Genomic DNA, 25,941 nt, shown 5'->3' with positions numbered 1-25,941 from the left:
TCTACGTCACTTCTAGCCTCGGAAACCGGTATGCCTACCTAGGTAAGTTCTTAAACATAGAGTCCTCTACTAAAAGTATATAGCATACTATATAGATTTAATATAAAAGAGTAACCTATTAAAGAAGTATATAATATTTTTAACTTAATAGTTAAAATAAAAATAAACTTAATAATTTTAATAAAATTAAAATATATATTACTTTTTAAATAAAAAGATAATAATTAATAATATTTAAATAATTAAATAAAAAATAGTTATAAAGAGAATATTATAATTATATTTCTTATAAATTAAACTATTTTAAGTTTTATAACTTTAATATAATAAAAGTGTAACTATTAACTATATATTTATATTATTTAGTTAAAAGACTATAATTATTAATTAACTTAATTAATTACTTTTAAAATATATAAGACTTATATTATTATTACCTTTTAAAACTTTTATAAAGTTTTAAATATATAAAGAGAGAGTTTAAATAGTTTTTAAATAATATATATTTATTAAGTTAGTTTATAATTTTAAAAGAGACTTAAAAATTTAAAATAAGATAAATATTTAATTAAATTACTTTTAAAATAAATATTACTTTCTTAATAATATAATTATAAGATTAAATAAAACTTTTAAATATAAAGGTTTAAATTTATACTTTTAATTAAATTAATTATTATAATAAAAGTATAATTAATAATTATATGTTTATATTATTTAATATAAAGATTATAATAACTAAGTAATTTAATTACTTATTTTTAATAATATATAAAACTTATATTATTATTATTATTATTATTATTATTATTATTATAAGTTAATATTAATATAAAAGTTAATATTTATTTATTTAATAATTATATTTACTTACTTAATTTTTTTTAACTATTTATTTAATATAAGAATTTATATACTTAGTTTATATAAAACTATATATTTAATTAGGATTCTTTAAATTTTTAATACTTTTAATATAAGCCCTTTTTAAACCCCTTTTAAAACCCTTTCTAACACACTTTCTAGCACACCTTCTAGCATACCTTTTAGTATACCTTTTAGTCTATATATATTTAGGTACTAACTAAGCGTTTAAATACTAACTAATTATTAAAAAGTTAGAAGGTAAAAAAGTAAAGGTAAAAATTATATTATTTCTAACTTTTTAACCTTTTTTTTAACTTTTTAACCTTTTAAACTTCTAACCTTTTAATATTTAGTTAGCATTTAAATATTTAGTTAATACCTAAATATATATAAGTTAGAAGGCTTAGAAGGGGTATTAGAAAGGGTATTAAAAAGAGTGTTAAAAGGTATATTAAAAGGTATATTAAAAGGTATATTAAAAGGTATATTAAAAGGGGTTTATACTTAAAGTATTAGAAATTAAAGAAGGAAATTATATTATAAGGTTTTTTAATATTAATTTAAAAGGTACTTATAAATATAAGGGAGTTATTTAGAAATATTAGTATTAAATAAGTAATTAATAGGAATTAAGTAAGTAGATATAATTATTAAATAAGTAAATATTAATTTTTAATATAACTTTTAAATAAAAGAATTATTTAAATTTATAAAATTTATAAAAGAAATTATTTATTTTTATTTTAAAACTTTTAATTTATTTTTTTATTATATTATATTATTTATATTATTTAAATTCTTATTAATATTAAAAGTAAAAATATTAAAAAATAAACTTATTATACTTTTCTTTAATTATTTTATAAATATTTTAATAATATATTCTAATCTTTAAATATTATTTAAACTTAATAACTAAGTAGAATATATAACCCTTTTAGCTAAGTCTTATAGGCTATCCGCCTAAGGCCGTACTAGTACCTAAGTACCTAGGTAGGTAGTGGCTACTTGAAACCCTGCTCATGGCATTGCCTGACGGACGTGGTACTGGGATTTCCTGGGCGCAACTGCGAGGTTGTGTGCCCGAGCTGCTAGTCGAGGTAAGCGAGGCGACCGGCAGGATCCTGTTTGAGAGAAAACCTTATTTGAAGCTCAAGCCTAGCATAGCTGCCGCCTCCACGTGCGAACCGTCGGATTCAAGTTCAGTACACCGAGGCGGATATGCGTTTAACGGGGTTAATGTCAGAGATGAGCTATCCGGCTCTAGGCTCCTTCAGAACAGACGGACGACATGGGACAGGGGCATCATCGTGCCCCTCAGGCTGCAATGTGCGCACAGTCGAATCGAGATGAGGCCCTGTATCTTCGATCCTTCTGAAGTGGCTATTATGGCTCATGCCGTACATTTACACTAAATAACTGCCGAAGTTCCAAAGGTTTCGATGCAGGTGGACGATGTACCCACTCGCGACACCACAGCATGCGAACTATCGCCGGAGGCTCGTGCATCTCTAGAGCTGGGCAGCAAGGTTGCAACTGATCCTTGCTATCTGAACGATGCAAACGCCGCCCCACCTTCCCGGAAAGCAAGCACCACAGTACTATTACGACGATGGAACACCGCCAGGGCCGAGTTGGCGCCCAATGTGCATGGGTGCAGGGTCGCTTAGAAAATCACGTCAGATTTCCTTTATCGCTCTGACTCCTCGATCTTTCTCAAATGTATTTGGTCCCTCGACGCAGCTATCTCCTGAACTTATCCTTGCGAGATATTGTAGCATCTATACAAGGCACAGCCGAGGCATCACCACTGAAAGACACAGTCTTGCATCGAACCAATGCCAGAAACCGATCCCTTGCCGCTGGTACGCCAGATGTACCAATCACCCATCCCTGAAACAAGCAATGTCCGCTACGTTGAGAATCGTATTCTCATCGACGCACCTCATACAGTAGTATTCGACTACGTCACAACCTGGGCAAATTTGCCAAAATGGCTCCCAGTAGCGAAGAACGTGTACGTGCGGAAGGGTGACCTGAACGCGCCCGCCAGGTTGGGAGATGTGCTCTGCGAGGGTGTCCGCCACGAAGAAGGTTTCTCGGCCACCGCCACCAGAGCAGATAAGATCTACACGGTGGTGCTCCACGTCCCTGGTCTCCTGTGGGGTGTGGCGGGGGTGGACGACGTCGGTGACCCCTGGGTTGGCAAGACGGCGACGTTCATCACGACACCGTATGCAGAGGGGAAAACTTTGTTTTGTAGGGTGTTTCAGCAGATCAGGAAGGAGGGCGATGACAGTGAGGTCAGACATCCAGTCCTTCAGCCTGAGGTCATGCAGAAAGGGCTCGAGCGCCTCAAGGACTTGGTTGAAAACTCAATTGGAAGCAGTTGCTCTTTGGGCTAAATCTATCGTATCTTGAGCGCTTACCACCGTATGAAGGCGCCATGTATGTCCTCGGACGTATACGGAATAGAAGCGAAACCACCCATATGCAGAGTTATTCGCCATCTGGCTCGTGTCGGAACGGATTCGCAACCAAGCTACCATTATGCTTGGCACTTGAGATGCTTCAATGTATCGAACCTGTTCCCTCATCATCTGGAAAGTCGCCAGGGCTGAATTTTACGCAAAGCAGGCGAAGCATGGTAGCATGTGTGCAGGGAGCATCAGAACCAAATTGGCGGAGCTACTGCTTGAAGTTTAACTGCCTAAACTAGCTTCAGAGATTCGATACAGGGCGCTTGGTGAAGATCATATCCATGTTAGTTTGAGTAGTCAGCCAATTTCCACCTACGTCCCATTCATGATTCGGATCTGGCAGCTCGATGTCAAACGTGCGGTACAGTTCCACGATGAGCTTGGTGGTCTCCATCATGGCTAAGTGCTTGCCAATACACGCGCGGGACCCAGTGCTAAACTGTGAATATGGGAATTGACTGTATTAGCCACATAAATTGGAGATTGGTATGTGATCGGATGGTCCTGGAGTTGGCACGACTTACAGTGAACATGTATCTTCTCATTTCCTTGACGCGCTCGGCATTGCTTTCAATCCATCTTTCTGGACGGAACACGTCACTGTCCTCCCCAAAAATATCCTTATCTCGGTTGAAAACCCAGGCATTAACTCCGATTGTTGTACCTGCAGGGATGAACTTGTCATGAAGTACCACTCCGCCTGCTGGTACATAGCGCTCGAACATGAGCCCTGTGCTGGGGTGGATTCGAAGTGCCTCCATGATGACTGCATTGCTACATAGTGCGGTCCAGCAATGTCAGTCAATTGCTCCCAGATTAGAGTGAGCTGCTGATTGGTAGGACCTACACATATTCCAGGTCGGAGGTTTCTCTCTGCTGCGCAACCAGAGAGAGCTTCCCGGCCAACTCGGCTTCTCGGATCTCGGCCCGCACTTTCACACGCATTGCAGCATTCTTGCCCAAATAGTAAAGTACCGCGCGGAGAGAGATCGCGAGGACATCATGAGCCGTGACCCTGCACTTTGTTATACAAGCCATTCTGGAAACAACATGGTACTCGTACGTACAAGCTAATGTAAGCAGCCGCTATCATGTCGCGTCTTGTGAAACCTTCGGGACGCTCCTCGTGTAAGGCCAAAAGAGAGTCAAGTAAATCGTTTTTCTGCCTTGGAAGCTTTTCCCGCTGTTCAATGGTGTCCAGAGCAAACTGATAGGCGATGTTTAGTGCAAGCTCCTATGTAATGGGACTAAGATGCATACCTACCTTGTGCAAAGGGCCCGGACCACTCTTTTTAGTCCACGAGACGAGGTTACTCCACATCTTCTCAAGTTCCGGTACCTGACCCATCTGTACTCTCCGTTAGCACTGAGGACATGAAGATCGGGGAGGGGGGGGGGGGGTTGAGGGTCGTCATACCAGGCCGAAGTAGGTCATATTGTGGTGGTTTTGTGCACACAGTCCGCTCACGTCCGAGCCAGTGGCTAGGAAACCGAGTTTCTGCGAAAATGTGATTTCACCGATCGTGTCGAAAGCCCAGTATTGCATCCACGCGCTCGCATCGAGGCGAACCGACCCAGACTTGTCCAGCATGGAATTCAGTCTTGCAAGCAGCAACTCGATGGTGCTGTCAATATGCGGCTCACAGCTTTGTATACCATTTTGTGAAAACAACGGTGCGACGTGGCGTTTGACAGTTTGGTGCAGCGCCTTGTCTTGGGTGGAAAATAAGTTGTGTAAGTCCTCCCCATCCATCTTCGGCTGCAACAAACTGTACGTTCGTGCCTACACGGGTGTTATTTTTTGGACTCGTAGCTGTCAAAATGAGTAAGGGGTTGGACCTGACCTTCTGAAATCCAGTGCCCGATCGGTAAATCGCATGTACGGATTCCGGACTGGAAGCTGAAACATACTTTGGCCCGAGACGCAACAGAGGGCCATATCTTCTGTGCAGCTGGAGGCTGCGCCCCGACACATCATCGATCCACACGAGTCGGAACCGATACAAGTTGGACAGGCTGGCCAGAAACGGTCCGGGAACATTGATCAAGCCAGCTTGGTATCTCTGCAGCAGGAGGATAAAAGAAATGGCAATGATAAGAGAATAGACAACGACCGTGGCATCAAACATGGTGACAACCTCATGTAGAGAGCCTGATTGCCTTAGACACAGGAGTGCGGATATACTGAACGGTAGAGTGTCCGTGGTCATACAAGAAGGCACCGAGATTCTCTCCGTGGGCGCTCGAGGCTTTGATGGAGTTGATTGGCTAAGTGCATATGTAATTACCAGGAAATATGGTCTGCCCCAGGTCCGGTCCACAGCAAGCCCGGCACATGCAAATAAAGTTTGGCCCCCACTGCCAAGCCTGAGCTTCGTCGCTTACTTGCATGCTGGGTACCTAGGTAAGTAGACTAGCGTCGGCGCTGATTTGAAGGAGGTAGGCTGCGGGTCCAAACATGCTTGTACAACAGACAAGGAATAAATTAGCCCTGGAGAATTTTGTGCATTACGTCCGAGGATCTGCGGCCTCGAACTCTATTTATGCTTTAGAACTAGTGTTGAAGCAGGGAACATGGATAGATCAGGACATTGTATCATGGAAACTTGGCCAGGTTACATGGACTTGATTGGCAAGTACATACAGACTCCGGATGGAAAACGCCACGTGTGATTGAAGTTTAAGAGTGAAGCTTAACTTTGGTTAGAGGTGGTAGTCACTGTCAGGACTTAGGAGACATACAACACACAATGATCCCAAAGATACTGAATGTCCGAGAGGGTATGATGCTTTTAGCCAGTATTTACGTCTCCTTGAGAGATAACTAATAGTGCGTTTTGCCATAGCGTCCTGTAGATCTGTGCAGTCACTGCGCAACGAAATGATAGGGGAGAGTCAACTGGTGACCTCCTCCTAAAATGGTAAAGCCTACATGAATTTGACCCACAAGTAATTGAGAATCTGCGCTGTGGGCAGACTAATTCATGATGCGTAATGGATTTCTAATCGCTAGTTATACAGACACGGGACTTCCGTGGGGGACTTCTGTCTCTGTTCCCACATCCCGGGGCGGCCGGATGCATTGTCTTTGCACAAGCCATACTATATGTACGGCTAATATTACAGCCAAGCCAACTCTGCAGTTACATTTCGATGTCAATACACTTAGCGACAAAATGGTTCGGATACAGTGTACCGTGGTAGCATTCGATCATCGGAGAGACCTCGTCCTGCAGATCGACTTCATTAGTGCCTTGTCCAGCCTCCAGAATCTGATTAGATGTACCCAGTACAGAGCGAGCAACATGCGAGGCTTTCCTATGACGTGAGTGTGTTCAAGGTGCCCAGGCCAGGGAAGTGTGGTTCCGGTCAGACGTTTACCGTCATTTGCTGGTTTCAGGTTTGGCTGCGGAGTTTCTAGGGATAGTTGTGAGTGCCCGTTTATACGGACTAAATGTGAGGGTTTTGACACCAAGGTAGCCGGGCGATAGACCCCAAAGAGGTAGTGGATGCGTGGTCACATGCATTCTGTAACATTTGTGCGCAAGTACAACCGACTAACGTGAAGTAGTCATCTCATCAATACCACACACCAAAGTTCTGCGCCACTGGCATGCTCTGGAGTGAAAGTTTGAAACCCAGACAGAGCATACCCGACAGATTGAAGCATTCATGTTGCTTGTGGAATAAAAAAAGACCGGCATTGCTTATGGCCTGATTCTGAAGAGTCTGGGTCTTATCAAGTGTGCTGAATTGGACATGCAAGCTACATCAAATATGGGCAATTTTTCAGATGTGTGTTGCGCACAAGGTTCACAAGAACCAACTGACGACGTTCCATGGCCATTTCAAGTTACCCAACGGACCCCAATGTCGCATATCATATTCAATACCATCAACCCCCTACTGTTGTGTCCAAGATTCGAGGCACCTGTCCTGCAACGAAGGCACTACTTCAACCAAAGATGCCATCATTCTTGGGCTCGAATTCCACATGAGGGAGATTTCGAGCATCGTCAGGGATCTCGGCGTGGGTATTGTTGTCCATGCCTTCAAGCAACGGCGCAGCCATGCCCAGCTTGCCAACATGTTAGCCAATCCCTAAAAAACTTAACAAAAGGAGTGATACGTACAGCGTAATACTTAAACTTCGCGGCATGCATCATTGTGGCTCCACGAACCAGGATCTGCCACCGAAGTACAGCCCAGCCCAATGGTGGAACCTCGTGGACCAACTGATAAGCCGGGGTTTTCAGGTTCAGCTTGACCCCAGCCTTGATAGCATCCCCCACAGTCTGCCAGTCCCATGTTTCATTAGGGCGCGAGCCAAGCAGGGCCGTTGGATCGCCGTGCTTGTAGAGTGGGATCGTCTCGTTGGCTGTGTTCTGTACGATCACGTCCACCGTTGTCCCCCATGGCAAGTCCCCTACAACGGGTGGACCGACATGGGACACGTCCTCGACAAACAAGGCAGGTGCCATCTGTGCCCTGTACAGCTGAAATGGCTTTTGGTTAAGGACGTATTCAGTGATATGCTTCTCATACTTGGATGGGTGAGAGTCGATCTTGAAGTGCAACGTCTTGTTGGATGGCGGGGGTGCCGAAGGGGGATATGGTGCCAGAGATTCGACATCAGTCGTATTGCACGAAGAGATCATTGTGCCATCAGGTTCCACGCATGGTTGAGAGCCACTGAGTGGGCTAGGAACAGGCATTGGCGCACCATGTGGCGGATAACGCAGGGCCTGGGACTTGGTCAGCGATCGCAGAAATAGAAATCGAGTAACCATGCTGGTAGACGGATGAGATAACATACTGGATATCTGAGAATAGATATCCCAAGGAGGTTCTGATGCGTGCTCGCTGAAACGAAACGCATGGCGTAATCAGCACCCTCCTGGTCGAGCTTAACCAGAACCGTGTACCGTGTGCCGCTGGTGACATATAGAACATCTACCAGCTGAGGCTCAACAAAGCCCCCATCATTAGCGACCACCCACATCTTGTGGTCATCAATTGTGAACTTGAGCGCGTGCTCAAATGCGACGTTCAACACATTCAGCATGATCCACGGCCTCCCATGAGTGTTGATAATCTGGGCAAGGTTAACGTTGTCCCAAAATGCGGGCGATACGGCGTGTCCAGGACATACCTCAAAGTCAGTATCAGTGGGGGTGCACGGAATACCATCATTTCCCTCTTCGATTGCGCAGCCGGTCTCGTCCAGTGTCAGCCCATTCAGCGTCTTGTAATCTGGATGCCGGCAAAAGCGACGTCCTTTTGAATTGACAAGGAGTGAGTCGTAGCAGTTGAGGTTGGTTCCTTCGGCTTTCATCTCCATGATTCTCCATGCTGCATCACGCCTGTAATAATTCCACACAAGCATGTGCTGAATGTTGCGCTCTGCCTCGTGGATCAGAGCCAGCTCACCCGGGGAAGATGTGATTCTGTGATAGGGCCTGGGACGCGAAGGCGATGGCGCGATGTACGCCATACCATGAGCTCCGTCCATTATGCCTAGTCCTGTGTGGTCTGCATACCAGCTCAGTCCCCAGCGGCCCGTAGTGTCATACCGACTGCTGAAGTTTCCCCTCTGGAAAAGACCATACTGCAATCACGTTAACTAAACTGGTGAAGCCAAACGAGATTCGCACGTGGACGTTCATACTTGATTAAGACCTCCGGTGCCATCATTCCAGAAGCCAAATCTAACAAGAAAGGCGGCTCAGCAACTCTGTGTCGAGCATCTGGGGGCTATGGGGTATCTCACGTTCTATGGCTCATACCAGACCAATGGATCGAGACTTGCGCGAACAAGTCATTGTGTACGTTCAACTCCACTATGTCACCTTCTTCCGCCAACAGAGTTGGACAAGGAGTCTCGCCATTACACACAAGAATGCCTCTCCAGAATCCACCATCTGCCCGGGGACACCTATCAGCCACTTCCCCAAGAGCAGGGTGTGAAGTACAGGGAATTCACGTCCTTACCTAAATTCATCCACCTGGCACCAATGGTGAGGTTGTATTGTCTCGTAACCTGGGTTGTCTTTGTCGCTTTAGACGATAGTCCTCGATCAAGGAAAATCTGGGCGCCAAAGAAATTATGGGCGAATAGCCACCAGGCGAGGACAGAGAACATAGCCGCTAAGGCAGTAATCGACCCTCGATAGGTGCCTCGTGACTGAGAACGCCACTTAGGCTCTCCGCCATCGCGAAGATTCTCATATTGTAATTGATCTTGAAGAGTTGACTTCATTGCCTTTTCCTCAACAATTCAAATTCTTTCTTGGAGAAGGCAGAGAAAATGTGCTCTGCGCCCATGAACGAAAAGCAGCGGCTTGAGGTTAACGCCAGGCTGAACAATCCCACTGTCATGGAGACTTCGGGATGTGGGAAACAGTCGGTTGATGCCCGATCTGAACTGCTGGTTGTTCCTTCCTCTTCCGTCCAGTCATCGCCTCGGATTCCGTCATGCTCGCGATCGGTGCTATGATCAACTCAAACACGAGTCCGATCGCCACTTCAATGTTGGGCACTAGTGTGCATCAGGCAACAGGCCGTTCTGGCCGTCCAGGACAAGAGCTGATAAAGGACTCACCGCTGCTTCCGACGACAGGGGCGAAGACAGACGGCCATACTGTGTAGTCCTTGTTGTTTTGTAACGATGTATCTCGGTTGCACTCCACTTGATTTTAAGGTTTACTGGCATTACTAGCACCTGATGCACCTAGGCACTAGTAGGTCCCGTCAGCTCCGAACAAGGCCGAACCTTAACTTGCGAAACATCCTGCAGGGCTAGCCCTGTAAGGCTCCACAGCGGCATGTCAGTTCCAAGGTTGCGGGGCCGGCGGGAGCATGAACCCTTTGACCTCGTGGAACCCTTGTCGAGTAGTCATACTGTTCTCTACAGCCCGCAAGGATTCCGAAGTTATCCTAGCAAGTGCATATAGTTAGTCAGCAGTTCCTTTCCTTCTAATTTGGCTGATATCTACTGATTATAAAAAATATGGAGAAATTCTACTATTTATTCATTAGTACTCTCAGTAGTGAAACTCGATGGTGAGTACCTTATAGCTAGCGTGGCGAACCATTCTCCCCAGCAAGGATAACTTCGAAATCCCTGCGGGCTTTAGTAGTACGGGCTAAGGAATTCTAGAAATGAATTTTCCTGGATACCGAGTTGAGATAATAAAAAGTAACATGAAGTCCTGTGTCTCTTAACTAAAAGTATGTATATTATATCAGTCTTTTAGTACTAGTCTTATTTTATTCTATACTATTCTTAATAATTTCACTACAACCTTCTAATTTCTTAGTATTTAGATGCCTATAAATTATTACCAGATACTAGCCTTATGTTAGGGTCTGTAGTGAGCCTTTAAAAGATGGCCAGGAAAAGGAGAAAGGCAGGGGGGGCAGACAACTCCTGATGGCGCCCAACGTTCCAAATTGGAAGGAGTCCGAGTCCTGTGGATCTGCCCAGGCTAAGTGTTTCCGCAAGTTCCGTACCAGATAACGCAAGCCCACAGACCGGGAAAGCTTGCCGATCCGATGGCCGCCCCTTGAATCAAACCCATGGCTGATAATCAAGGAGGCTTGGGCCATCGTGATCTTTCAGCAACACGGCAGTTACGGTGGCCAAAGCCGGCAAGTTGTCACCGGGACAGGATGGTGACGCAACGGCGACTCGGATAGTGTGATCCCAGAGCGTGTGATCTCCACTGCTGATCACCATTCGCAAGACTAATCTGGGAATGGCAGCGATATCGACCGGGTTGTCAGTTTGGTACTTTAGCAAATGAGTCTTTTTTGCAAACAGCATCTTGGGCCATGTTCTCTTGAGACCAGGAGGTGCCTCTCTGTGCCCTTTCAGACAACCATTGTTCAATCTTTGGTCCATAACGAGTCGATATTCTACTCATCAAATGTTGTCATCAATTCTGGTGTTGTTGACGCCTCTGCTTGTGGCGCCGGCTTGTGGTGAGCGAGTTCGCAGGTACAATCTCACCTTGACATATGACTGGGACAAGCAAGGTATATCGAACAAGTAGCACAGAATTTGGGGTCAATGAGACTGATGCGTCTGTCAGATGGCCATGGTCGTCCAACGTTCCGCATAAATGGCAACACACCGGGGCCCGTGCTCACTGTCGATGAGGGCGAGACCCTCGAAGCCTTCGTGGACAACCAACTGCCCATTGAGACCACTATTCACTGGTAACCTCCACCGCAGCAAGCTATCTCGACCTGTTCATCAATTGATATAACGAACAGGCATGGTATCTACCAAATCAATGAGCCCTGGCTTGATGGAGTACCGGGCGTGACTCAGGTATGGAACGCCAGTCCCCAAAAATGTGGTGAACACGAGGCTGATCTCCAGTAGTGGGCGACGGCACCACGAGACAATTACACCTATCGCTTCACACCTCAAGGTCAATACGGTAGCTATTTTTATCATGGGCATTTCGGGCCGGCATTCTCAGACGTACGTCACCAGCCACTGGGCATCGGCATTGCAGGCTGATGAGAATCATAGGGTCAACGAGGTCCTCTGTGGATCACACCAGCGGACTGGCGGCCTCGGCCATATCATTTGATCTCTGATGATGACCATGATATTCAAGCCATGCGAAAAGCAGAGAAAGATCCCCGGCATATCATCATCGCTGACTGGAATGACCAGCCGATGGACATGTATCTGATTCGGTTCCGTGATACCGGGTATATACCGATCTGTGCTAACAGCCTTACTCTGAATGCGAAGGGCGGAACAAGATGTGAATCTGCTAAAGATATTGAGGAGGCTGGTGGACCAGACCGCAACGAGCGAGGCTGCCGATACAAAATTCCAGGCCACCAGTACACGAACATTGAGTATTGTACCGCGACGCAACCGGAACTAGAGGTAGTGCAGGCTGAGCCCGGCCAAGAGTGGATCTGGATCAACTTCATCAACTCTGGGGCACATCACTCAATGAGTGTCAGCATCGATGACCATGAGATCTATGTCGTTGCAGCCGACGGTGAATTCGTGCACCCTCAGAAGGTCGTCCGAACTCATGCAAATCTTGGTGAAAGAACAAGGCACGTGTGTCTCTACACTTCCAAGCCAGTGATCGCGACTAATGATTTCTCTCAGCATCCTTGTGCGTCTGAACAAGACTCCTGGTGATTACGCTTTGAGATTGCATTCGATCCGGGACGAGCAGATTATCCAGGGGGCTGGAATACTCCGTTACCCCACAGTCAAGGTACTTCGTTCGAAGAATAGTATCCCAGTTCTCAGCTGAAGCGTTTTCAGGATCTTTCAGCGCAGTCCAATCGCACCGTTCCAGACACAAAGCCGTGGCTTCACTTGAACGGCAGCGTCGTCGATCCTACGCATAAAGTCATGGACGAGACGAAGCTCGCGCCTTACCCCCCACGACTGCCACCCCAAAAAGCTGACTTTAGCCTTAAGTTCATGGTGAACAAGACGGGACCCTCGACTTGGGTGCTGAACGCGGCACCGCACGAGTTCTTCAGGCAGAACGCACCGCCCATCATGTGGAACGAGATCTCCCGCGGTGAGACTTCGTGGGGTAACGCGCACGGCTTCCTCAAGAATGGGTCCGTCGTGGATCTCATCATCGAGAACGGGGCCGATATCGACTCCACCCACCCGTTCCACAAGCACAACCACAAGGTCTGGGTCATTGGCCAGGGCCGTGGCGGCTTCCGCTGGAAGGACGTCGAGGAGGCGGTCACAGGCGGCGGATCCGAGTACTTCAACTTGGTCAACCCGCCGTATCGTGATGGCTTCACCTTGTACGGTGGAGAGGGTAACTTTGTCGTGGTTCGATATGAGATCGCCTTCCCTGCAGTATCAATGCTACACTGTCACATGATTCATCATTTTGCGGTAAGAATCCCTGCGTTCCTTTCACCGTTAGAAACGATATCAACTGACATGTGAGATAGAGTGGGCAGCAGGTCATTTTGCTGGAAGGCATGGAGGTCATGCCCCCTGTCCCTCAGGAATTGAAAGACAAGCCCCATGTCGAATTTCAGTTTCCGCCACGTTACGGTCCTTTGGACTGAGGACCAGGCTGCACCTACGCAGTAGGATAAAAGTCCATTTTGAAGGGAGTAGAGGCAAATTTCTGTCTCTTCAGTAGTATAATTGGTTTCACCATGCAGTCAGAACTTGCGCGAGTATGCTTGTCAGGAGGAAAAATGATTTTTGCCATTCTCGAACTACTCAACTTGTCTTGGGAGAAGAATTGTGATAACGCAGGCCCGAACAAAATCTCGTACATTTTGATATCTTGTGTTCACAGCACTCAGTAGGACTCAGTTGACGCCCTGGGCATGCGAGCTTTTGTAGTATTTAATGACCTTTGTCTACAAGCACCTATCACATTATGACCATTGTTATCGACATCGTGTATGTTTCAAGTGCTGGGTCTTGAGCGCTTACTATCGTATGAAGGCGCCATGTATGTCCTCAGACGCACACTAGTACAGAATAGAAGCAAAACCACTTAGCAAGTCCGGCCAAGAGACTTTAAGTGATTATTTTCCAGAGAATCCCGTCTTGTACTTTTGGGTTCTACACGGGTCTGCCATTCCTTGGCAGAGTCTTTGTGTTCTTCTGTTTCCCTGAGGCGGTGAACGTGACCCTCGAAGAAGTTCGCGTTGTGTTTCAGTATGGTCTTGGCGTCAGTTATGCTGAGGAGTGGTGCAAGCAGCGGAAGAGCAGAGTGCTGTGGCTGGATATGTATGACTCGATAGCAGTGGAGTGGCGTTGGATATGTGCGGTTGCGTAAACGGAAACTCGCTATTTTTGTGAAAATTGTTGTCTGACTGACAGATATTATCTGGAGACTTGTGTGTAAATAAGAAACCTTGTAATCTCCCACAGCGTAAGGATTTCTTGAATCTCAAAATCGTGATATTCATATAGGCTAGCATAATCTAGTTATCGCTTGAAGGGGGTATGATCAACTAAGACATTCTGTCAGACACATACGCAAGTTAATACCCAGCAGAGCACCTCGTATCATCGGACAGTCAGTGCTGCCTGGTGAAAGCAAATACCAAGCAATCCAAACGCCAGACCGTTTTACTTTCTGAAGGTATCCACCAAATATTGTAATAGGGAGAATCCCAAACATCAGCACACAAATCGTGCACTTCCTCCAAAGCTCATACAGGACCTGACCTGTCCCAGAAATCCCATCACTTCATATACGTTGATCCCTCAAGCCTGACCAAATTCCCCAGTCTGAGCCCTGCGGACAGTGTTGATACCAACCTTGCGGTTCTCCTTGCTAAGCATAGTAAACCCAAAAATGAACCCCGAAATGAGCTCGCTGGGGTTGAGCATGCCGAGCCAGGCCCAGATACCGAGGAACCCACCCTGGTATCTCGTCCCCGCGGCACCCACAGCGGTGTAAGGCCCCGCGGGCTTTGCGTGGGGGCCAGGTGAACCGGCGCCAGAGCCGGTGGACCCGGACTCGAGGTCGGCCTGGGCGAGGGGCATGTGCTTGCCGGTGTTCTCGAGGTAGTATGGCTTCACGTCGTAGGCGAAGTGGAAGAAGATGGAGAAGGGGACGGTGAGGAGTGCCATCACCATGACGGGGATGCCGATGAAGTCGTCGGACCAGGAGAAGTAGGCTGTCGGCTTGAGGGGCGAGGGAGTGATGGATCGAAGGACCCAGTAGATGAGCTGGGGAGAAGAAGGTGTTAGTAAGTTCTTGCTACAGTATTTGTGAGAAAATGGGGGTCCTCCGAGGGCTTACCTGGATGATACCAGTGATGGCAACAAGTAACTTGAACGCGCCCAGCTTAGCGAGGGGCTTGTGGTGCGCCAGACGCCCCTTAAGGGCACCGTAGAGCCTGAGACAGGACATGATAGCCAGTGTCAAGCTGACGTTGTGGATGATATCAAGCCAGAGATGTCCAAAGTAGGGCTTGCTGCTTACAAGGCAGTAGACACCTTGTGACTCGAAGATGGCAGTGAAGATAGCAACCAGTGCCTGGACAACAGGGTACTGGAAGATGAGCATCCACATCTTGCGATACCACTCCAGACCATTGATGGGCTCCTCCTCGACCTCGGGCTGAGGGCCAAAGTCACCGCGGCGGCCCCGTGCCCGCCGGCCTGCGTTGCTCTTCTTCTTCTTCTGCGGAACCTTGAGGGCGGCGAAGAAGACCTCACGATGCTGATCCGAGGGGGAGACGAACTGGCACATGAGCAGGAAGAAGTTGCACAAGGCAATAGACTGGACAAAGTCGAGCCACGGGTTGATGTAGACGTAAGCGTTAGGGAAGGAGACCTCGAGGAAGCAGCCGATGGCGAAGACGGGCAGGTAGCAGCAGATCCTGAGGATGTTGAGCTGTTCGTTGGGCCTCGACAGGTGCGTGGCGTGCCTGAACATGAGCACGAAGAGGCTGAGGAGGACGAAGCATGCGCAGGCGCCGGTGATGATCTTGCTGATTGTGAAGAAGTCGTAGCCGCCGGCCAGCTTGGCGGTCTCGGTGTTGGTGAGGGGCCGGGGCATGGCGCACACATGGCCGTTCTTGCTTGTGTAGTTGTACGGCTCGAAGTCGTTGGACCGGGTCACCAGATGAGGCAGACTGGCGACCATGCGGTCGAATAGCTGAGAAGCCATCGTTTGGTTGTTGTTTGGCGACAACACCAGTGCTCAAATACTTGGTTGATTAACCTGTTGAGAGTTTTGAGAGGTGTAGGCAAGATTTTGACGACTTGAATGGGGTATATGGCAGTATATTTGGTATGGAATCGATGAATATTCCAAGTAAAGCCCGTAAATATGAGGAGAGAGAGATGGGAATGAGACTGAGAATTGGATTGGGAATAAGGGTGGCCATTTTCTTATTTAGAGGATTTTGAGCAGCTCAGCTGCGGATGAAATCGTGGTAGGCCTGCGGCCCTCATCTGCACGGTCTGACAGGAAGCCATTCCGCATTGTCGAGGCAGGACGTGCTGAGACCATGTTCGCGCCGAACATGCTGGCTGAGGTTGTCAGCCACAGCAGGGATCCCCATCCTCTGGCAGGGATTAGACAGGGATCAGCTAGCGGGATCGCACTCGGTTTCGCACCTGAGGGGCTGTGCCGCCAATGAGGCAGCGCAAGGGCGACAGGGTTCCCTTTTCCCAAAAAGCTTGTTTCGAAAAAAGGTCCCTTCTCCCGCTGCAGAGGTGCACTAGTCTTTGTTTGACAAAAGGTACCACGCATGTGTCACCGTTGGAGCCAGCCTGGTGCCAACAGTCAATGTTAATGCCGGAGTCAGGCAGTCATTCAGTGCCAGTGTCATTTCCCCATCTATCGAAATGGGGAACCAAGCATGCTAAATACCGTGTCCTTGTTGGCCGAGCATGCGCATCCCCGCACCCCTATTCCACATGATAGGCCAATATACTTAGGTAACCCGGTACCTTTATTCAGTCCCTCGCAGATCCGACCTTCTCCTTCTTCTTTCTCCTCACGACTTCACACCCTAGTGTACGCGTCTTCTGCACCGCCCGGCCCGTTGGCCTCTTCCTTCCGAGAACCGACGTATCCCATCACTCGGCAGCCAAGACGCTTGGTAAAGCTTGTCCTGGCTTACCAGTATCGCAGTGCACTACTGCATGGCCCAGTGTGCTACGCCGCAAACTAAGGCTATGACCATCGGTCAATCCATCCGTCTTACTCCCGAGGCCCCTCACTCCTTTTATCCACATTGCTTCGTCAACACAAACCCTTATCACTGGCAGATTCGACTTGACGGTGTTTACGCTTTCAGCCACTGTGTTATTGCCGCTTACGGACCTTCGACTCGGACGCCCCACCCGGCGAGCTATAACACAACTCCGGCCCCACCCGCTTCTACAAAACTTTTCTCTCCTTTGTAAATCTCTTCACGACGCCCACTTTCAACAACAGCAGGACCGTTGGCCCAATGGCAAGGCGTCTGACTACGACTCGTGATCTTCTCACGAGCAATTCGGAATCAGGAGATTGCAGGTTCGATCCCTGCACGGTTCATCACCGGCTCTGAACGTGTTCAACGAATCTAATGGTTCATTGAGCTTGTTCCTTTTGCTTTTTGGGAGTATCGGGAGGTGCAAAGGAACGAGAAAACTCCTCTGCTAGGGTTCTGCCAACTGTGTGTGCCCCAGAGCACATCTTTTTGAGACGTTGGCCAAGAAACCAAAGTCGCAATGTCTGTCGGTCCAGGCATGCAATGTGGTATCATTGCAGTTTGCTACGGCTGACCTTTTCTTTGTGTTTCCTTGCGGGACTTGTGTATGTCTACTCAGGTGTTCTAGATGGTTGCCGCAATGGACAAACTTCACAAGTTCCGGAGTCGAGACCGCGATCAAGGCATACTTATTCTGGTCTGTCATACATGCTATTTACAAGTCCTGTCATTGGAACCTGAGGCCTCGCGCAGTTCACTTTCTGCGCTCGGCTTTCTCCAATATGTCGTCCTCCCACCCGTTCTCCTTCAAGTACACCTCAAAAGCCTTGTCCTCCGCCAAAAGATCTGCCTGGGACATGTCTTCGATCAGGAACCTGGAAACAGATGTTAGCTAGGCCTAGAACTCATTCCGGGCAAGGGGGCGAAGTAACATACCAGTACACAACCATTCCAATGGCACCGAAAATGGCAGCGAAGAAGAAGGTCCACCTCTGCCCGAGATTCTCTTTGATGGGTGTAAACACCTCTGTACCAACGGCGGCCCCAGCCTTGCCCAGGGCTGCTGATATCGCATAGCAGACGCCTCGGATGGCGGTTGGGTACGACTCAGTCGACACCAGGCCGAGAGTAGCACCCGGGCCCATGTGCCCCAAGCTCTGCATCAGTCCATACATAACAACAAACGCAGGAATTACCTTGGTGATCTGCGCAAAGGAACACCCAACGATCAACCCAACGAGGAGGTAGCCCCCGAACCCCAGGATACCAGTCCACCGGCGGCCCAGTTTGTTGACGAGGAAAATGCCGACGAAGACCCCGGGCAGAGTCATAAGGGAGAGGATGAGCTGCCACATTGCCACTGTCTGGATAGATTTGCCCGGAACCAAGGAGTTGATGATTGTGCTCGACATGATTCCGTTCGGGAAGTTGACGAAATCATCTAGTGGTGACGTTAGTCCTGCTACTATCTTGATGTATGGCATTCTAGAACGTCCCGAAAATGAAAGACGGGGATCCGTGATAGGTGAAAGTTGATGCTTACAGATGAAGAAGGCACCGCCCGTGCCCAGGAGACGCACCCAGTATCTCTTGAAGATAAGCCGGAGCGGGATCTTGACCGTCTTTGTCGACTTGAAGTTGGATCGCTGAAACAGCCTCGAGTCCCGCATGCGCAGACGGAACATGAAGACAACCAGCGGCAGGATGACCGAGACGGAGTTGACCGCGATGTACGTCGTGGAGAGGTCGTTCTTCGAGGCAATCAGAGTCATCAGGTAGACAAAAACGCAAACTGGCCCACCCCAGCACGTGATGAATGTCGTCGCGCACACAAAGACAGGTCCACGGGACTTCGGCTTGTAGTCCTCCATACCCTCGCAGGCAGCCTAATGGCCAGAATCAGTAAATCAGGACAGAGAATCGTGGCCGGGTCATGCACGAACTCACAGCAGCACCAGCGGGGAACTCCCCACCCACGCCGACACCGGCCATGCCACGCACAACCGTGAGGTACCACAGCATATTCCCAACGCCGAGAGGCTCCACCCTGAGCGCCAGCGTGGCCATCAAGCTGCCGATCATGACGAGCGACGAGGTGAAGACCATGCCGGCCTTGCGCGACCACCAGTCCGTGACAAAGCCCAGCAGTAGGATCCCGAAGACCTGTCCGACGATCAGTGCGTTGGAGATCCTCGTCTTGTCGTCAGGCGTGTACGCATCGCCGAGCATGTGCGAAAAGATGATGTTCACGGTCGAGGCGACTTGCTGCTGGTACCCGTCGGAGAATTTGGCTGCGGTCTGTGACAATCCGAGTGGTTAGCTTGTGTGGGCTTAATATAGTTGAGTCGTCCCACGGGGACTCACGCAGCCCGCCACGGCAAAGAGAGATGTTGTGCGACAGCTCCTCTGTTCATCGGCCAAATCATCCTGTGATCTTGGCCTCTTCTCATGGAGCGGTGTAGCTACAGTCTCTGATGTCTGCTTCTTTTCGCTCGGGCTGGCCCCGGGAGAGGGGCTGAGTTGCTCAAATACGGCTATCTGAGTCGTCCGAGACATTTTTCTGGATGAGCATGTTTCGCTTGATATTTGAATGCCATTTGTGCCAAGACTTATCCGTCCTTATATAACACTCGACATATCTATGACCCAGCAAAAATCTTGTGCCGTTGCGGGCCAACAGTGGGTCATCATACGTCCGGTGCTGGTCCGCGGAGGAGCTGGCCGCTGATAAGATGTATTGTGCCCGGGTATGTAGTCTAATGCAAAATGTTTACACTGAGCTAACTATGGGATTGGTCACATTTAGTGGCGAATCGTCAACGCTTAAACAAAGTTCCTGGGAGGTCTCCACCCGGCATGAACCAGAGGTCCATTCAAACATGCAATGGCGATCATATGCGTGGTGGATCACGTCCGACCTCAATCCAATCTCCGCCGCGGAATCGTTGGACGCAATTTTGCGGCCATGTATGATCTCAGCCGTGTCCAGATGCATCTGTGTTTCAGCCATGGAATATTAACTCATGAGCAAAGGTCACAATCGAATTGAGTGCTTGTGAGCTTACGAGCTCGATTATTAGTACATGCATGTCATCAGTGCAAAATATCCAAAGTTAAGCGCCGACCGAAGAAAGAGAAGGAAGACATCCCCATAGGCCTCGACGGGTTGATCCTTGAACTGATCACGGAGGTATCTAAGATCACGATTGAATCCATTCTATCACTTGAATCAATTGTGCAATTTTCCCCCAATGTTCTCGAAATCCGGCCGGAGGCTACAATAGGAAATCACCACCTTGTCAAGTAATAACTGTTAAAATGCTCAGCGCGCACATAAATAAACCCGTCTCCGGATCATTGCTCCTCCGAAACCAATTCCGTATACATCACTATACCACTAGGTGCTTTCGCACACTTTGAATATTCTCTGAATGCTGCTTCTCATGTCTAGGGTCTTCGCAGAAATCTGGATGCTAACCCTGGTGTGCATCTCTGGAGGCCATGGTCGATGTGTATAGTGATCGGAGACGCTCCCGTAGAGGCACCGAGGTAGACCACATGCAGCTTGTAGATGGGCTAGAAACTAGGCATCAATACGCGGTATCCTATCCAGCACTGTGTGGTACCGAGTGTAAGGTGGCTGTGCATTGCATTGCATGACGACTTCGAAATCACCAAGTAGTATAAACTCTTAAATTTTCCGGCATGGCCTCCCGTTTTACAGCATGTAAACTGATCGCCTTTGATCGGGAACCCATGTTCGTACCCAATGTGCTTAAAGTGGGATAATACAAAAAAGATTTAGCAGTTGGCATTGTAGACAAAACCACGAGAAATGAATTGGAAGTCCTGTAAGGCTGGCAGTTGACGGTCGAATTGGAGGTCGGCCACGTCATCTGACATGAACTGGGCAGTCTTGTCTCGGTACCGTTCTAGCTTTCGAAGAGTATTTCTAACGTACCAGCGTCATCAGGGTGGAATTTTGTCTCTTAAAACCAATCCATGTTTCGCAGATGCCTTGCTCCGCCACCCTTCCTCATAATCCTGTGGTGCGCGGTAGTCGTTTCATTGGGCATTCTTGAAGGTTTGCCTAGCATGTCAGCGTGGATATTACCAGTGTAAAAACAACTGGGGTTACATTGCATGCGAGAAAGTCCTTTCGGCGAATGACGTCTGTTAACTCCTCGTTTGGGTTGGCTGAGAGCAGATCCTACGCTAATATTGTAGGTGCGTTATACCTTCAGCTGATCCTCAGCGAGACATATAAGCAATCAGGCTCCCATCTTTCATTTGGAGACCTCTAACCCCAACCTCTTCCTAGGGTGAACGTGTACCTGGACGAACTTTCACGATTGAACAAATACGCATTATGCACCAAAGAGCATCGATTCTAGACTTTAAGATTGACTCGGTTGCTGGAGTGGAGACCTGTGAGCTCAAACGTTGCAACGGCCTTGCACAGCTGGAGCATTACTTCGAGGAGCACAAAAAGAATGCCAAGATTTCGAATGAACGCCGGCTACTGATCGTCGAGACTGCCACTAACGAATTCACTTTCCAAGGACTTAAAAAACAACTCACGTCGGAGCTCGGCGTATCTGAAGATATTTTCCAGAGGCATCAATGGAGCCAGACAACTTTTCGCTTCAATGAAGTGATCAACTGCCCAAGATTACCGACGACCGCCCGGCCGAGAACGTCTTTCAGCTTGGAATATTTTGAGCTGTGGCATGTCGACGCTTCATGCCACGCGTGGTTCAACCGTCATAACCCGGCTACAGTGAGATGCGGATCCACGGGAAGGCAAATCCAGTGCTACCACTGGATGGAGTCGCGGGGAAATGGATGGCTCTTGGTCGCGCCGCGCAAATGTTCCTTCTGGTCAAAACAAGACGGAGACGGATGGAAAGGTAATTGACCAACCTAAGCCAGCCAATACTCCTAAAACAATCATTGATGTGTTGTAACTGACAGTGTCTTATAGCGGTCATCCTTTGTGATCCAGCTCCCAGAACAGTCCGGTTGAATGATGATTCGGACACTTTGATCGACGTGAAGATCACCGCCTTCGAGAAGGGTTACCATGGCTTCATCCCTGATGAAGTTCGAGGATCCAAATTACGAGAGCCATCACACCTATCCTTGTTAGACGACATAACCTACTACTTCGAGCACTATGTGGATGTCCTCGGACATCTAGCAGACCCCGCATCAGCGGCGATATTCCCTCGAAAGGTGGTGGCCAGCCATTACTGTCAGCTTCTCGGATTTGTCAGTCACCAGACAGCCTCGATGCGCTCGTCCGGGTGGGCCGCCCAGCGTAGGACAGTGCAGGAGATCAACGAGAGCAACCAGGTCGAGACGGCATGGCGCCAATTCAAATGCCCGGAATACCTCGAAGCGCTGGGCGCCGTGCTGGACTCTCTCGGCATTCCTCAGGGGCACGAGCCTTATGAAATTTTTGACACCAGATCTGCAGTCGAAGTTTCATCAAAGTACAAGGCTCGAGAAAGGCCGCTGGATGACGACGACTGGCGGTCATCAGTGCCGGACTTCCTCTATCTCCACCGCGAATTCCGCGCACACCTGGCCGATTATGCGCGAATGACTTCATCGCTGGCGGCCCTGAATGGCATGATCGGCGGCCGCATAGCTATCCTCGAAGCTCGCACGGCGAGATCATTAACCCTCGTGGCAATGGTGTTTGCTCCGCCGGCATGCGTAGCCTCGATATTCAGCATTCCATTCGATATGTTCGGCCAGGATGGAGGCCCGCGTTTCTGGTGGTATTGGGTAGCTGCCATCCCCTTAACTCTGGTTGTATTCCTTTTGACATATCTGGTACATGAAAGGGATGGTTTCTTTAGGCTGTGGGAGACCAAGAAGAAAGCACATGGTCCAGAAGACATGAAAGACAGGATGGCAAATGGACATCACCGGTCTAAGGAATTGGTATAACCAGCTTGAATGACGTGAATTTCTAATGGGTAGATAAGGGTGGCCCATTCGTTGAGAGTATCAAATCAAAAACGCGCCCGAGTTACTGTCCACAACCGTCCCCGTCACGCTCGGGTCCTTCATCAGGAACAGATAAGCCTCTGCCACATCCACAGGCTGAGCTATCCTCCCCGTAGGTAGCTGCACAGTAACCACTTCAAAGTGCTTCTTCTTGCTCTCCTGGTCAAAGGTAGAGTCCCAAAGCTCAGTCTCCACCACGCCGGGGCTCACCAGGTTGACCCTGATTGGCTTCAAGTCCAATGCCAGGTTTCTGGTCAAACCATGAAGACCCGCTGTGTACCCTGCAACCATAGTCCACTTCAAAGATTTATGTTAACGGGCGTTCGGTTAGGCATGGGGGTGAGGCATCGGTGCATACAGAGGGGATTGGCTTCTGGCTTACAGAGCCAGTCGTAAGGATGATAGAAGAATATGGGCCAGGATTGAGATACTTGCTTCCGACCTTGGCCGCAAGCAAAGGCGCAACGAATCGGACATGACCAGCGGAGATGATCTTCTCGTAGGTGATTTCCTGAACGGGTGCAGCAGCAAGTTTGTCGCCAGCCGAGTAGACGATATGGTCGGCCTTTCCGACCTTAGAGAAAAGATCCTCGAGGTCTTGTTCTACGGTGGGCTTGGATAAGTCGCAAGTATAGCCGGTCACTTTTCCGTCTGGGAAGTCTCCCTTGAGTTTCTCCACGGCGGCATCGACTCGGGACTGGTTGGACGATGACACGGTCACCTGGGCGCCTGAGGCGAGGGATGCCTCTGCGACGCCGAAGCCGATTCCAGACGTTCCGCCAATAACGACAACATGCTTGTTGAGCAGCTTCTGATATTTGGAGGCCATACTATCGAGACTTTGAATGCGGAAAAAGTTAATGCGTTGGGGATGGATGGCTTTTGATCGTAGTAGACTGCCAAGACTTTGAAGATGTGCAATTTATATTACTTCTTCGTGGTAATATACAGCATTTGTCGATTACAAATTCGGCGGCGCGGCCGGCTGCTGGTGCAAGACTAGAATCCATTGCATCATCGACCGACACCATCCTTGGACGGTCGGCAGTTTGGTGCAACAGGACGTAGTCGGGTTTAGTCAGGGGTGGTTGCGTTGAGCGGAATTACTGACTTGGCCGGCTGCTAACTGCGAGATAAAAGCATAACGGCCTCAACTTCAGCGTTGACAAAGTACCTAGTTGCTGCTAAACGACCCTGTAAACTGTACATCAAGCGGTCAAATGTGGTGGTTCTCGGTAAGAAGGAATGTGCAATACAAGAAGCGCAGAAGGCTGCTTTCAATGTTATCCAAGCGCCGGACACCCAAAACGGACAGAGAATAACATCTGCGGCCAGCCCGAGATATTAGCTATAGTATGCCTGCTGGCCAATAGGTTCCAAAACGACCATTCTGGGATGCGATAACCGGATTTCCATGAGCGTCGTCAACATAGACGAACTCGGGTCCGACCCTTTGGAGATCCTAAGCCATGGGGACGATGTTCGTCGAGCCATCCCAATCCTCCGTCGCCGCAATGACCCATCGCCCGGATGGCTTGATGTCGTACGCGCCGGATGGGGCAATGCCAGAAGGAGCCCCGTCTATGATATTTTGTGTGAATCCCTTCCATGCACCAGAACCGTCGAGAGCCCACATGAGAACGGGTCCGTCGCATCCTCGGATCAGAGAGACGTCGCCCCAAATCCAGCTGCGATTGTCGACAGCGAGTTCGAGCCAGGTTCCGAGTGGTCGGGGGACACCGCCGAGGTTCCACTGTTTGATACAGGCGGTCAGCAAACAACTCAGTTGAACGAGGGGTTGGCGTCTGGCGTACCTCGTCTGTGCCACGTGTGATGCGACCTTGAAAATCGGCTGGCAGAGATACGAAAACCGTATGTTGGGGCGCAATCCAGAGATACTTCAACGGAATATAGTCGCAGAGGTTCTGGTAGACATAGAACGCGCGCCACTCAAAATCTGCGTTGGTGATGGTCACGCCGACGCCGCCACTGTCCGCGTCGCCCCAAGTAAAGGTTGGAGACGAAGCGCAGACCCATCGTTTCTCAAGCGTGGCTGCAGCTGGCGGGCGTGCCCCGGTGAGGCTGATGAGGAGGTTGTCTCGAATCAGATTTCCTTGTGCGTAGCTCACAAAGGACGATGGGGGGACAGAAAGTATCGAGGCAATGTCGGGATAGTCCTCGACGGACAGTGCAGGAAAAGAAGCCTCGATGGCAGTGAGCGTGAGGATCGTAGTCAAAATGACACTATACATGATGGCGGATCGAACTCTTTTGAGGCCCAGATGTCGAAACTGTCTCCGGAAGGGTAGGATGGTGAAGAGACGAGTCTGTTGATTCTGCAGGAAGTGTGGAGTATGGTTATCAAAACATTCCAAGGTTGCTTGGGGTGTGGGCTCCATTGAAAAAGAGGAAAGAGCAAATCTTCAAAGTCGACGATTACAATGGATATTCTAATGAAGAAGGAGCCAGGGGCAGGTTTATTACGGTGGCGACAGCCAGATTACCTACTTGAGTACCTGGGTACTCAAGGTGTACAAGCAATCTTGGGACCTTCAAGCTGGCTAACTTCTTATCGCAATTTGCAAGCCTAGCAAGAAGGGGGCACTTCGATTTCTACGAGGGCTACTCAAGTGGACATTGTGGCTTACTCCGTAGACCGCTTGAGAGAGGGGTCGATCGTTTGCCAATGCATCTTGGGGTTTCCCAGGATTCTGCCCAGGAAAAGTGGCCACGACCGTCTACCCCGATGTAAGGCTTGTCATCAATGGTATTATGATATGTAGGAATGGCTTAATGTGCTGTCCCACATCGCGACGTTTCCCATCCTAACTCTTTAATATAATTGATTTAAGTTATCAGAAAATTAAACTTTTTAATA

At 48.6% G+C, this 25,941-nt stretch overlaps 9 protein-coding genes across 9 annotated transcripts; 3 read left to right on the top strand and 6 right to left on the bottom strand.

Moving 5' to 3' along the window:
- Positions 1-2,741: 2,741 nt before the first annotated feature.
- On the top strand, positions 2,742-3,272 carry KVR01_001129 (uncharacterized protein; the record flags this gene model as incomplete). Its single annotated transcript, XM_044792116.1, has 2 exons — positions 2,742-3,100; positions 3,131-3,272. 2 exons carry the CDS (start codon positions 2,742-2,744, stop codon positions 3,270-3,272), a joined length of 501 nt encoding a protein of 166 aa, XP_044649084.1.
- Positions 3,273-3,588: 316 nt separating this feature from the next.
- On the bottom strand, positions 3,589-4,782 carry KVR01_001504 (uncharacterized protein; the record flags this gene model as incomplete). Its single annotated transcript, XM_044790970.1, has 5 exons — positions 3,589-3,690; positions 3,721-3,786; positions 3,872-4,121; positions 4,195-4,433; positions 4,765-4,782. The coding sequence occupies 5 exons, from the start codon at positions 4,780-4,782 to the stop codon at positions 3,589-3,591; spliced, it is 675 nt and encodes a 224-aa protein (XP_044649459.1).
- Positions 4,783-7,302: 2,520 nt separating this feature from the next.
- Positions 7,303-8,859, bottom strand: KVR01_001224 (uncharacterized protein; the record flags this gene model as incomplete). The annotated part of the gene is made up of 5 exons (XM_044794560.1): positions 7,303-7,425; positions 7,481-8,092; positions 8,164-8,253; positions 8,299-8,442; positions 8,500-8,859. 5 exons carry the CDS (start codon positions 8,857-8,859, stop codon positions 7,303-7,305), a joined length of 1,329 nt encoding a protein of 442 aa, XP_044649179.1.
- A 1,212-nt stretch (positions 8,860-10,071) lies between these two features.
- On the top strand, positions 10,072-13,433 carry KVR01_001424 (uncharacterized protein; the record flags this gene model as incomplete). Its single annotated transcript, XM_044785039.1, has 7 exons — positions 10,072-10,091; positions 11,625-11,682; positions 11,737-11,838; positions 11,890-12,443; positions 12,493-12,598; positions 12,640-13,254; positions 13,314-13,433. 7 exons carry the CDS (start codon positions 10,072-10,074, stop codon positions 13,431-13,433), a joined length of 1,575 nt encoding a protein of 524 aa, XP_044649379.1.
- An 831-nt stretch (positions 13,434-14,264) lies between these two features.
- KVR01_001118 (uncharacterized protein) lies at positions 14,265-16,430 on the bottom strand. Its single transcript, XM_044788492.1, has 2 exons — positions 15,137-16,430; positions 14,265-15,063 (listed from the first exon to the last, which is right to left on the bottom strand). The coding sequence occupies exons 1-2, from the start codon at positions 16,007-16,009 to the stop codon at positions 14,596-14,598; spliced, it is 1,341 nt and encodes a 446-aa protein (XP_044649073.1). The 5' UTR covers positions 16,010-16,430; the 3' UTR covers positions 14,265-14,595.
- Positions 16,431-17,799: 1,369 nt separating this feature from the next.
- Positions 17,800-19,601, bottom strand: KVR01_001318 (uncharacterized protein; the record flags this gene model as incomplete). The annotated part of the gene is made up of 5 exons (XM_044784122.1): positions 17,800-17,920; positions 17,982-18,486; positions 18,589-18,931; positions 18,993-19,343; positions 19,410-19,601. 5 exons carry the CDS (start codon positions 19,599-19,601, stop codon positions 17,800-17,802), a joined length of 1,512 nt encoding a protein of 503 aa, XP_044649273.1.
- Positions 19,602-21,054: 1,453 nt separating this feature from the next.
- KVR01_001095 (uncharacterized protein) lies at positions 21,055-23,132 on the top strand. Its single transcript, XM_044781810.1, has 3 exons — positions 21,055-21,272; positions 21,367-21,955; positions 22,030-23,132. The coding sequence occupies exons 2-3, from the start codon at positions 21,415-21,417 to the stop codon at positions 23,001-23,003; spliced, it is 1,515 nt and encodes a 504-aa protein (XP_044649050.1). The 5' UTR covers positions 21,055-21,272; positions 21,367-21,414; the 3' UTR covers positions 23,004-23,132.
- On the bottom strand, positions 23,064-23,892 carry KVR01_001916 (uncharacterized protein; the record flags this gene model as incomplete). Its single annotated transcript, XM_044795049.1, has 2 exons — positions 23,064-23,222; positions 23,446-23,892. 2 exons carry the CDS (start codon positions 23,890-23,892, stop codon positions 23,064-23,066), a joined length of 606 nt encoding a protein of 201 aa, XP_044649871.1.
- A 633-nt stretch (positions 23,893-24,525) lies between these two features.
- KVR01_001644 (uncharacterized protein) lies at positions 24,526-25,315 on the bottom strand (the record flags this gene model as incomplete). The annotated part of the gene is made up of 2 exons (XM_044785688.1): positions 24,526-24,816; positions 24,878-25,315. 2 exons carry the CDS (start codon positions 25,313-25,315, stop codon positions 24,526-24,528), a joined length of 729 nt encoding a protein of 242 aa, XP_044649599.1.
- Between the last annotated feature and the right edge of the window lie 626 nt (positions 25,316-25,941).

Source organism: Diaporthe batatas (genome assembly GCF_019321695.1).
Source record: "Diaporthe batatas strain CRI 302-4 chromosome Unknown Contig00002, whole genome shotgun sequence".
Classification (NCBI taxonomy): Eukaryota; Fungi; Ascomycota; class Sordariomycetes; order Diaporthales; family Diaporthaceae; genus Diaporthe; species Diaporthe batatas.
The sequence above is the reverse complement of the archived record's forward strand: the minus strand, read 5'-3'. Positions and strand labels throughout refer to the sequence as shown.

Excerpts from the sequence above, each read along its gene's own strand:
- KVR01_001095 (XM_044781810.1), top strand. The coding sequence starts at position 21,415 with ATGCACCAAAGAGCATCGATTCTAGACTTTAAGATTGACTCGGTTGCT. Across the intron at positions 21,956-22,029 it reads AGACGGAGACGGATGGAAAG|CGGTCATCCTTTGTGATCCA; the intron begins GTAATTGACCAA and ends AGTGTCTTATAG.
- KVR01_001118 (XM_044788492.1), bottom strand. The coding sequence starts at position 16,009 with ATGGCTTCTCAGCTATTCGACCGCATGGTCGCCAGTCTGCCTCATCTG. Across the intron at positions 15,064-15,136 it reads CCATCACTGGTATCATCCAG|CTCATCTACTGGGTCCTTCG; the intron begins GTAAGCCCTCGG and ends TCTTCTCCCCAG.